The 11,891-nt window shown below is 41.2% G+C and overlaps 1 protein-coding gene across 1 annotated transcript; it reads left to right on the top strand.

Annotated features, from left to right (window-relative positions):
• The first annotated feature begins 322 nt into the window (after positions 1-322).
• On the top strand, positions 323-8,001 carry pane1 (proliferation associated nuclear element). Its single transcript, XM_083635308.1, has 6 exons — positions 323-464; positions 813-895; positions 1,349-1,447; positions 2,482-2,561; positions 2,826-2,917; positions 7,620-8,001. The coding sequence occupies exons 1-6, from the start codon at positions 411-413 to the stop codon at positions 7,761-7,763; spliced, it is 552 nt and encodes a 183-aa protein (XP_083491434.1). The 5' UTR covers positions 323-410; the 3' UTR covers positions 7,764-8,001.
• Positions 8,002-11,891: the final 3,890 nt, after the last annotated feature.

Below are 11,891 nucleotides of genomic sequence, written 5' to 3' on the forward strand. Positions count from 1 at the left end.
ACAATCATCCATCCTGCTGGAGTATCATTGAGCAAGAATCTGAATCCATGCCAGCTGCAGACTTTTTGTAGCAGATTCTGTGTTCTGTCCTCCCTGTTGAGGTGAAAGCAAAAATAAATATGTGAAAGTATTGCATCAGATTAGAATAGTTTGTTTAGAAATTGTAACCGATCAGTGGATTGCGCTGCAACACATGTTGCAAGCAGTAGGTGGTAGTAAAGAACTACGTTTGTGCGTATGGTATGTGAAAATAAGCGTCATGACGTCAGACGCACGTTCGGAAAAGAACCGCGCAGGAGCAGCCAATGGATGTATAGGAGCAGCAGCACAATTGAAATGACAACCAGGAAAGAGCTAACAGATCTCTGAAATTTAGCTCCTGTGGACTATTTGTCTATGTTTATGTTAACATGTCGATACTGAAGCCCTTCCGTAAAGTGTCTGTTCTGACAGCGAATATACTGGTAAGTTCAGTTTTGATTGTGTTTGGCTAACGTGGCGTCGAAAGCAATAACGTTATGTTGCCCGAGTGCTAAAAACAAAGCAGCGGAAAAAATATGGACAATGCATTTCGGATTTAATTTAACGCTACTCGGATAAAGATTGTACACGTGGCATAGAAGATTTATTTATGTAACGTTAACGTTTGTCTCTTTTGAATAAATGTTATCTTAACGTTGTACAAATCCATATTGGGCCAGTTCAAGTACATTTTTTAAAATATATAATCCCCGCATATTTCAGTATAGTATTTTGCAGTGTATAGCACTGAGTATCATCCACTGTGGTGATTTGTCATTTTTGTCTCCCAGTTGGTGGAGAATGAAGAGGAGTTCCAGCAGAGTTTATCAGACAAGTTGGTGGAGGCGACAGAGACTGGCATGGATGTGCGTGTGTGAGTACTCTGTGTACAGAAGTTAACTCAAAGAGGTGTCTGTGCATGCAAGTGGATGCACACAACTCAACTGGAAACACTGCCTGCCTACCTTATACTTGAATCTAGCATTGCTATACTTGGGGTATTAGACCTCTCATCACGGCCAGTCACTGGTTATTTTCCTTTAGTTTATCAAGCATGATCTGTGAATCAAGCCTGTACTAAAACTAAGTGACTGCTTTTAACATGTTGTTACAATGGCCTTTTTACTAGTTCATTCAATAATAATTAGACCATGGTTTGTCAATCTATCAAAGATGAATTATTGTCTCCCAGCATCTTTCTCTTCAAATCTAGTCGTTAACAAGGAGGATGCGATACACATTTTTGGAAAACGAGGGTTAGTTTCCCTCAGGTCTCCCGTCTTGCCCCTTGTCACATGACATCTTGTGTGTTCATTGTACCAAACAGGAGACTAGCCAAGCATCTCCCACTGCCCATGAAGAATGAGGAGAGTCGACCAAATATCGACCTGGTGGTCTTCATCATCCACCTCACCTCAGACCGCAGGTAAGTTTAAAATCCACCTATTAAACTTTGTATGTTTTCTCTGACCACCTGAATAAAAATGTAATCTATGTATGGCGGTTTAAACTTGACAACATAAACATTTTATATTGCCCCTAGCTAACTTCCTGTTGCAGTGTGATGCTAATACAATAGTTGATGGGAAATAAGCTAGGTTTCAAACGTTCCCTAGCAACACAATTCAGTGAAAACCGTCTATATATGTATATTGCATGCATTTTAAATGTGTTCTAGTTGTTATAGTGTGGCTAAGTCATGCCCTCTTCCGGGTTCTGCATGGAACCTCAGGAAGTGAATTCCCCATTCATTCCTAAATTGATGTTTGGTTAAATCCTTATTCAAAGAGTTTTACTTGGACAAACCAAGCTTCAGCTATGAAATCACATGTTACTATAAAACATTTGACTTGGACCAACAACAGAAAGTCGTGTTTGTTTGTACCTTATTAGGGATGCACGATATATCGGCAATCATATCGGTATCGGCCGATGTTGGTCATTTTTTAACATATCGGTCATATCGGTATCGGTCAGATGTTGCAATGTTAATATCGGTTATCATTATCAGCCAAATTCTTCACATTGATATGAAATAATGCAGTAAATCTATGATTTATGGGCTTTTCCAAAGGCTTTGCAAATAAAGAAATGCATAACTTTTTCAAATTCAGTGTTAACATGTGTTTTTCAGTATGTACAAAATGTGATGATCATAAAAATGTGGTTTTATACAGATCATATCGACATCGGTAAATATTGGTTATCGGCCATAACAGCAATGTTAATATCGGTTATCGGCATTGGCCAAAATTTCCATATCGGTGCATCCCTATACCTTATACTAACAGTTATTGATTGAAAACCTGGCCATAGATACAAATAAATATGGATTGCTTTATTTCTGGTTATCACAGTATTCAGCTGGAAGTGCAGCTCTCCAAACATACTTCAAGGAATTAATAATGAACACATGCTGTTTTGTTTTTTGCCCCTCCCCCTTCCCCATTCTCTCTGTAGTTTTAAGTCTGCAGAAGCTTCCCTCAGATATTTGGACCCTGGATATTTCCTTGGAAAAGTCTGCTTCATGGTCATTAATGGTATGAGAGCGGGTTGCTTGCGGTTTGCTTGCTTTTACTATTTTCAATCCTCAACTTCCCACAGCCCATAATGGAGGACAAAAGAGGAAAGTAATGAATGGGGAGAAATTGAGCAAAGACTTCCCTTCCCAAAATGTATCTGTGTTCTGCCGCTCACCAGCCGGGAATTGACCATCCCTTAGCTCAGATTTTTACCCCTTAGCTCAGCTTTTTCTGTGTCCCTGTCTGACTGGCTGTCCTGCCCTCTGCATCTGTGTCTTCCAGCTCGTAATGCCTCCGTCCTCGCAGAGCGCCTGGATGCTGTCAGAAAGCTGGCCGCCTCACTGCACTGCCCCCTGCTGTGTGCAGAGGATCAGGTCAGTGTCAACTCTTTTCAGAAAGAACCGTGGAGGAGCTAGCCTGATGTCAGAGTGAATTGTCAAAATGTGACACTCCATTGCCATCGTCTAGTGAGTTTGCTCCCTGTTTAAGCCATTTTCATGAGGGGAATCCCACAGGGGAATTCCATTTTCCCTAACCAATCACTAGAGGCCAACATTATGCCTGAATGTAACCACCTTCAAATAAATGCCTTCAAAGCGGAGTGCCATACTTTAAGTCGATTTAAAACAGCCTCGATAGCAGTGTCTATCTCGTCTAGGGCAGCCGCCAATGTTAGTACTCGTCGACGTACTTGACAACGGCTAAGGTCTGTGGCCACACTGATCCGTGGTGTCTGTCCGTCTGCGTTCATTTCACTGTTCACTTTCATTAATTTTCAAATACAGCTGTCCGTCTGTCCGTGGAGCATTGATGACGCGTACGTCTCCAGCAAATTTGCATACGTTTTGATCGCCAGGAAAGTTCAAGGGGGCTGAACTTTTTCTGGATGGACGGATTTGTCATCGTCCAGAGCGGAAATGCCTGAAAGTGTCGCCGCCATGGCAGTTGCCCGCATCTCCGTAAAAACGTTATTTTAGAGCGACAATATTGTTCTAATATCAACAATTAGCCAACATATATCAAAGCTGGTGGGCTTTATGCAAAGACCGTGACTCGAACCGGTTAAAGGTTATTATCACGGTGTTTTGAGCCTGGCGAACACTTAGTAAACGTAGCTGACAGCTATTAGCTAATGCCAATATACTGTACAAAAACAACGCAACGGACATAAATCTATCCGTTTTATAATTCTGTCCATTTTCCGACGGATCAGTGTGGCCGCGGTGTTAGTCCTGCCCGTTGGGCTGTTTATTGCCAGGCTGATTGTCTAATTGTTAGTCCCCCTCTGCCCTGATTGGCTAATTGTTCTTTCGAGCAAGGAAATCGCTGTTGCCTATCACAATGCCAGCTCAAGAAGCAGCCAAAACTCAATTCAGTGGAGTGGGCCTATTGGAAGGTCTGGATCCAGGCAATGGAGGAGCGTCTTTACATTTCAGAACGAGCATAATGTCAATTTGTCGACATATGCATGTATCCCTCCGGGAGGGATTTTTATTTGCCATATTGCCGACAGTAAATGGCGAATGTGGATGCCTTTATTGTCACTGTGCGTTCACTACAAACAGCGGTACAGCCCTCACTGCTACTGAAATGGTAGTGAACGGTACAGCTGCCTATCCCCGTTAAGTCACACAAAATACACTTCCAACGGCGGCAGAAACACTCATTATGTACATTATGTTGCGACTCGTGTACTCGCCACGCGATGAAATAATAATCCAAAGTTACGTGAAACGGTCATTTTCGTAGTAAATCCACACACAGAGAACAAAAAAGAGTAACCGAACTAACAGAGTATAACCCGAAGCTGCTTCCTGGTTTGCCATGAGGCGCTCATGCGCTGTGTGCAGTCATCTGTACAGCGCATGCGCACCGCACACAGCGCATCCGCTTCATGGCAGACGAGGACGTAACTTCAGTTACTCTTGGTTAATTTGGTCAAGTTTGTATTCACCAAGTGACCTCCTGGCAGCACAGAATTGTGATGAATGTCGATCCAAAGTGACGTAAAATAATAATACAATTATATTTTCATTTTCATTTTAATACAATTAAAAGTAAAAGTCACATGAATCGCACTTTGAGCGCATGCTGCACGGCAGAGAGGGAGAGAGCAATTTGGCCCAACTCTGCACTAGCCTGACCAACCCCAGCTATTAGGCCGCTTTAACGTTATTCACCAACCCTCGGTTCATTGCCCTGGCCAGTGGCCAACCATTCCCGGTTTGTCCCGGGAGCCTGCTGCCTCGTCTGAACCGGCGTACAGGTAACACAGCCACACAGCCACACACTATTGAGAATTTCAGTTTTTTTTTTTTTTAGAACCTGGACCTTATTTTCAGCTTAGTTTATGTTATCCTACTCACCCAGAACATAATTTTCTGACAAGGAATCTGTATATAGATATTACGCACTGCAAAACGGTCTAGAACACAGGAAATAGGGGCATGTGTAATGCGTGTATTTACTACCTGTAAAAAGCTTATTTTCTGACACGCACCGGCTCATATCCTTATTATATCATAGAGACAGTGAGGAAATGAGCATTCAGCACTGTATTTACCTTGGTCTCTCTGCTATTTGTCACAGAAGCTCCTGTTCCCCCCGCTCCTCAGTTTGTAATCCATATGATGTTATTCCAGCTCAAATAATCTGAGCTCTCAACTCACCCTGTTGAGAGACACATCTCTGTAAAACCAAGTCCCCAGATGTGTCTCACAACAGGGCGAGTTGACAGCTCAGAGCAGTCGATCAAGCCGCCATGGCAGGGCATGGTAAACTCTGTGGATATTTAACTGATTTTGAGAATATGGACGATGCATTTTAATTTGATTAATTTTATTTGAGCTGGAATAACCGGAATTCTCCTTTAACTAACCACTAGTAACTGCTTTAATTGCAATATCAATTTATAAAACATCTATTAACTCATTGAGTGCCAATGACGACTTTAGTCGTCAATTCGGATAGTAACGTTGAGTGCCAATGACGACTAAAGTCGTCAATTGCGTTTTTTGACGGTGGGACGTGGATCCATCCAAAGCCAGATCCATCTCCTGTAAAATTTTGGGGCATGTTGAATGTGTATAACCTATTTTACCGACCCATTAGGTGGCGACAGTGCTCTCCAGATTAGAGAAAGGCGAGGAAAAAAGAGAGAAGAAGTCATGGGGAAACGGAAATCGCATCGATATGCATGAAGCATAACGTTAGCTGTGCCTGTGAACAGCAGTCAATCTGCTGCCACAATTGAGCCCCTCCGTCTCCGCTGCGATAGCCCCTCCATATGATTTAGTTGCCGACACCAGCGTCTTTCTGAAAAGTTACATTATTCTCAGCTGGGAGCCGGCGACATGCTGTGAAAAAGCGGGGTGGAGCGCACTTTTCAGTGCAGAGCAAACGCAGAGCAAACGCAGCAGAGTCACCAGACACTCCCACGGAGGAGGAGGAGGGGGGTGGGGCATGCAGGGCAGCAAACAACCATTGACAGTAAACACAGACCCAGACAGCAGGCTCGATGCACAGAGACAGGCAAACAAGCTAGAATATCTGATGCCCACCAGCAGTAAATCAAGACCAGCAAGAAGGTGTAGGGTCTGCGCACGCAGGGGCCAGCGCTGCTGGTTGCAGCTAAAAAATATTATTTGGCCAAACAAAATTCCTTTGTTTTCACTGTTTTATTGAAGGAAATTATTTTTGAGGTGTCATTACATCAGAAAATATTACCTTCAGAGTCAGTGATGTGCTGGAAATGCTTCATTTCACAAAAGGCTGAATATCTCAGCTTCTACCGTAAATTCCGGACTATAAGCCGCACCTTTTTTCCCGTTTTCTGGCCTTTTTTGGCCCCTGCGGCTTATATAACGGTGCGGCTTATCTATGGATTTTTTCCAAAAAAAAAAAAAAAAATCTCTCTTTTTTAGCACTCTTTCTAACTATAAATCCTATAGAACTATAATAAGTTTTAATTTCCTCTCTTGCCCTCTTTTCACCACACTGTATGACACTGTGTGCACTGTAAAAAACAACACAGGTGGTGTTGTGTTATGTTGTTTTGTTGAAATGTTAATAAATGGGAGCTTCCTCAAACAGCCATCTCTTTCCCGACAATCCCCTCTGTGCATGAACCCTTACATATGGTAATTAAACATTAAAACACAATAAAAAAAATAAAAAAAAATACCATTAAAACACCCGCGGCTTATAGTCCGGTGCGGCTTATATAAGAAAAAAATAGTCAACTTTGCAGGTGCGGCTTATACACCGGTGCGGCTTATAGTCCGGAATTTACGGAATTGAAACGTGTTTTTTTGCTGAAATCAACCTATCTTCTCCGGCTGATAACTAAAGAACGGAAAATGATATCAATAAACTTTTTTTTGCAGATGATAGAAGAGAGTCTCATCGTTCTTTGTGCGTGTTCGGTGTTTACATAGTAATATCACACAATATTCTGTGGGCCTCGAGAAATCACTGAAAACGCTCTGAAACTCTGGCACTGGGAGCGTCCGTTCTCCAAAAGTGGCTGGCACTCAATGAGTTAATACACTTACTTATCATTAGTGCATGTCTAAATCATTATATTGATAAATGCATGCCTGAATGTACATCTAAATAGTTTGTCAATCATTAACTTACACTAATTATCTTATGAACCATTGACAACTCCTAAATAACTGGTTTGTAATTGATATATAATACAAATGGTGAATCCATCATTTATAAAGTATAACAATACAATCATTAAACACATTATAGATTAGTATTAATATATATATATATATATATATAATATATTATATAACAAGTATTAGTATTAATCATGAATAAAACATTTATAACTGTTTATGAATTACTTAGGCTACTATGTGTATTAATGAAGGAACAGTGTTTTATAAATGATGAATTACGGTAACTAAATGCTTGATAGCATGCAGTTATTATAAAGCTTTACCCAAACTTCTGACTTCTAATTTGAGTCTACTTGTTGTTAATTGACAATGTGACACCAGATCACTTTCTTGTGTGTTTTTATGATCGTTAAAATGCGCCTTGTGTCGTCTTCTCCCTCTCTAGACTCCAGACGGCGTGACCACGGCAGCAGAGAGGCTGTTGACCATTTTGAAGGTGGCGGCCGGCGTCGTTCCCATGGCGACTGCACTCTACCTGTCCAACTTGACTCGCTGCACCGTGCCCTCAGACATGGAGCAGACAGATTGATTTGTAAAGCCCCATCTGTTTGAAGTGGTGTTGTTGTTTTGCATGTACAGTCATTTTAATTGGTCCATTCTCCACTAGGAATAACCAGCTGCTTCTGTTCAGGATCTAAGAGTTGCTGTGTGTGTGTGTGTGTGTGTGTGTGTGTGTGTGTGTGTGTGTGTGTGTGTGTGTGTGTGTGTGTGTGTGTGTGTGTGTGTGTGTGTGTGTGTGTGTGTGTGTGTGTGTGTGTGTGTGTGTGTTGTCCAGCTGCTGTCTTTTTTTTCCAATATGTCATGTGTAAAATGGACAATAAAAAAAATACTATAACTGAACGGAACTATACTCGACTATAACTGATCTGTTTGCTCCGCTTACTGGCATGACCCAGGAATCTAACTTTTGACAAAATGTCATCATCTGGAGGGGCCTAAAGCTGTGCTAAAATTTGTAACCGAAGTGTTTGGATTTTTGTGCATAATTAATCCGCTGACCTTTGATATGTAATTTGATATAGTGTTGACTGTTACAACAACTTATTTTTAAAGCCACCAAGTGTTTGTGTTTTGTGTAGTCAGTGACCGTGTACAGTATAGATGCCTGGAAAAAGTTGTGTGTATCTGATGCATAGTGCATACCCTCAAATAAAATACCAGAGGATAATTAATTTAATGATATCTATATCTATATATATATCTGCGCACACACACACCTCCTGACCTTTAACACAGTTATTAATAACCTGTACCTCACTAATAATAGTTTATCATGGCAAGTACTGCCTATGTTCCCATAGGCATAATGTGAGCACAGGGATGGAATTTTGATTTTGATTGAATTTTGGTGGACACAATTAGTACAGGCCAAAATCCTCAAGAGGACTTTAGTTTTTTTTTAGATACCCCTAATAAAACAAGACAATTTCTTTACAGAGATTTAACCATTTTTGACGACTCGAGAATTGATCAAAATGGTCAAAATTCCATCCCTCCAAAATACCACATTAATACACCAAGACCTTGGAGAACACAATAGAAAATGTATGCTGTGATTTGGTATCAAAAGCTTGAGATTTGGAGACCCCTTTGAAAGGCTAGCTCAGCCTCAGCAGATGAGTGTTTTTTATGAGCTTGTCAAATCCATGGAGCGCTAAAACAAAGGGGCCATGGTCATGGTGGCAATCGAAATAAATGATGAGACCAAAGTCCTCCATTGTGCCTTAAACAAACACCCATGGCGGCCTCCTCACTCACTCGGTCTCTTTTATCACATGGGTATCCGTCTGTTCAAACAAAATATATAGGATGTCAGCAGCTACCATCAAAAACGGGTTCATCAAATCTTAAAGTGCATGTCCGTAATAGCACCAGGACTCTTGATCCCGCTGAGAACAAACTATTGCTATTGATTCTAATAACAGAGCCTGTGTCTTCCAGCAAACTCTTTTGATCTGTCCCGTGTTGTAAATAATTGCCAAGAAAAAAGATTGAAGTCAGGCAGTACAGTAGCTGGCAAGTGTGCCAAATGGCAAAAATACTGCGAGTTGATTGATGATAAAGCGAGGTGCAATGAGTTGGGATAGGGTAACCGACGGTTGGATCGTGGAATTTTTTCAGCTCCAACCTCTCGACTGATTTGGAAAACCTGGGCGGAGAACCAAATGAGAAGCACTCGATTTCTGTCAAAGTGCCTTTGAGCAAGGTGTTGAACACTAACTGCTCATGTGAAGTTGCCAAATCGGCTGTTTGTGTGTGTGTGTCTCCTGCAACTATTTCCCTTGGTTGTTGCTGTAAAAAAGTAAGTCAACTTTCATGGTTCCTGGTCAAATAAGAGTTGAAAAATACCTAGGTTTATTTGTTTATTTTTGTGGGTGTATCGGTGGTTTGTGTTGTGTTTTTGTGTTATTACAAAATACAAAGAGATAAATAAAAATTGAAAAAGGCTATAGCAGAGGTTTCAAAACTTTTCAGACCAAGTGCCACCATCGAGCGTACCAAACCACATTTCCCAAGTACCACTGGCACTTCCTACTGCAAGAAAAAAACATTCAACCATGCAATAGCATCAGAAAGGCTAATTAGTAGTGAGCTACTGTTGCGAATCAGACCGTAAATATTAAATAACACAACACAACATTTATCATGCGCAAAATTGATGCGACACAACAGATCAACCGCATTTGCCGATAGGCTGATGGTAGTCGGCAAGGCTCTTAGCAAGTAGCCTACCACCAGGTGGAGCCTTGCGGACCACCAGTGGTCCCTGGACCACAGTTTGGGAATCACTGGGCTATAGAGACATCATAGGCGATAATAATAATAATTTCAAAATAGCAGGCTGGAACCATGATAATGTTTTTTTCTGTTTCATTACATGTCTTCCTTTCTTCCACCACATAATGTGTCTTGCACTCACATTATGTTAAGTGGATAATATATTTCCTTTGTCATTGACGGGACATGTTTCAGTGGCTCTCAGGTGTGAAGTGTAAACAGCACACGTCTGTCTCTGAGCGAAGCCGGAAACCTCCACGCCCTCCGCTGCACGATGTGACATAAGCTCCCTCAAGGCCTGAGGATCAACATTACCACACTGAAAGAAGCACAGGGGACCATATCATTTACATAGATTATTTTTGCTTGTTTGTATACACTATGTGATTGAACTATGTTTGCCAAATCCACTCACATGTAATGGTTGCTAACATTGTGTATTTGGTTGAATATCATTTGGACTGTAGCCTACTTGTTAGTAAGTTAGTGTATTTGATTGAATACAGTCTCCCTTGCCATCTCCAGGGAGCGGAAAGGGATTTCCCATCGCTCCGAGTGAAATGGTCAGAGCCAATGGCAGAGCAGACATCCCGTGATCTATAGAAGGAATAGTCACTCAACGGTCACGTGACTTTTCCAGCCCCGGAAGAGAATTCCTCATTCATTTTCTCCATAGACATTTCGAAAAATCCTTATATAACGAGTTTTAAGGCTGGAACCAAGCCAACCCGTGACCTACTGAATCGTGAGTGACCATAAAACATTTCAGTTGGAGCAAAAACAAAAAATAACAAGCGCGATTTCGATTTTTTTGTTTTGTTTTTGCTATGTCTAATGTCTATGGGGAAAATGAATGGGGAACGCTCTTCCAGGGCTGGAAACGGAAAGTCACGTGACTGTTGAGCTCTATTGGTAATTTGATTGATTATTGATTAACACTGACAATGATGATGATGATGAGATGCAAATAGTCCTATGACATACAAACATACAGTCTTTTGGCCAATGTGTAACGGTGAGCCCTGTGTGTGCATCAGCGGTCCAGTGGAAGTTAAACAGGTGTCCTATGAGCACGCTCCATGGTGACCTGAAAACACAATGCGCCCTTATTACCTGTGCTTCAATGGGGAGGAGAATGCATCCGTGCATTGTTCTGGGGAGGAATGCCGTATCTGGTTGCCATGACCAGGAATCATTGTTGCAGCTTGGTGTGGATGCATTACCTGTCTAACCAGATCTGACATTTTCAAAAGTCCATTTATGACTGGTTATTATCAAGAAAACGACTAGCATAAAAATGTAGTGTGGAATAATGCCATGACGTTTGTTCCAAAATAAGGCCATTTGAAAGAAAGTGACACAGATTCTTCCAAAAAATAACTTTAGTCTGGATCTGATATTTGTTTTATATGAACTACGCATCCATCCAGGTTATGCAGCAACTTGAGAAATACATTGTGGAACATAACATAAATGTTTGAAAGTTTTTGAAAGATCTGCACCATTTGTTGACATAGAATTTGTCTAAGGCGATGAATGGCTTTTCAACTTATTTTCCCCGCTCAAAAACGTGTTTAATTTATATCTATTTGGTAGTTTAGGTGCTTATCTTATGACTTGATGAGGATTTGGGTTTTGTTCCATAAGGTTATTTAACTTATTGTAGTTATTAGAGTTAGAGACAGTTAACACATTATTCAGTTCTGAACTTAACTTACTACTCTTTACGGCCCACACCCACAGGCCAAAACATGCAAACACTTCCCTGTGGGCAAACAAAGAAATGTACATTGCATTTTTTTCTGCAGGACGCCTCTTGAGAACATTCGACTTATGAGACCAAAACAAGACTGTGACGGCCATTGCTCTGTCCTCCCAT

This window comes from Poromitra crassiceps (assembly GCF_964638095.1).
Source record: "Poromitra crassiceps genome assembly, chromosome: 4".
Lineage (NCBI taxonomy): Eukaryota > Metazoa > Chordata > Actinopteri > Beryciformes > Melamphaidae > Poromitra > Poromitra crassiceps.

Coding starts and splice junctions, on each gene's coding strand:
- pane1 (XM_083635308.1), top strand. CDS start 411: ATGTCGATACTGAAGCCCTTCCGTAAAGTGTCTGTTCTGACAGCGAAT. Junction 465..812: donor TTCTGACAGCGAATATACTG/GTAAGTTCAGTT, acceptor TTTGTCTCCCAG/TTGGTGGAGAATGAAGAGGA. Junction 1,448..2,481: donor CACCTCACCTCAGACCGCAG/GTAAGTTTAAAA, acceptor TTCTCTCTGTAG/TTTTAAGTCTGCAGAAGCTT.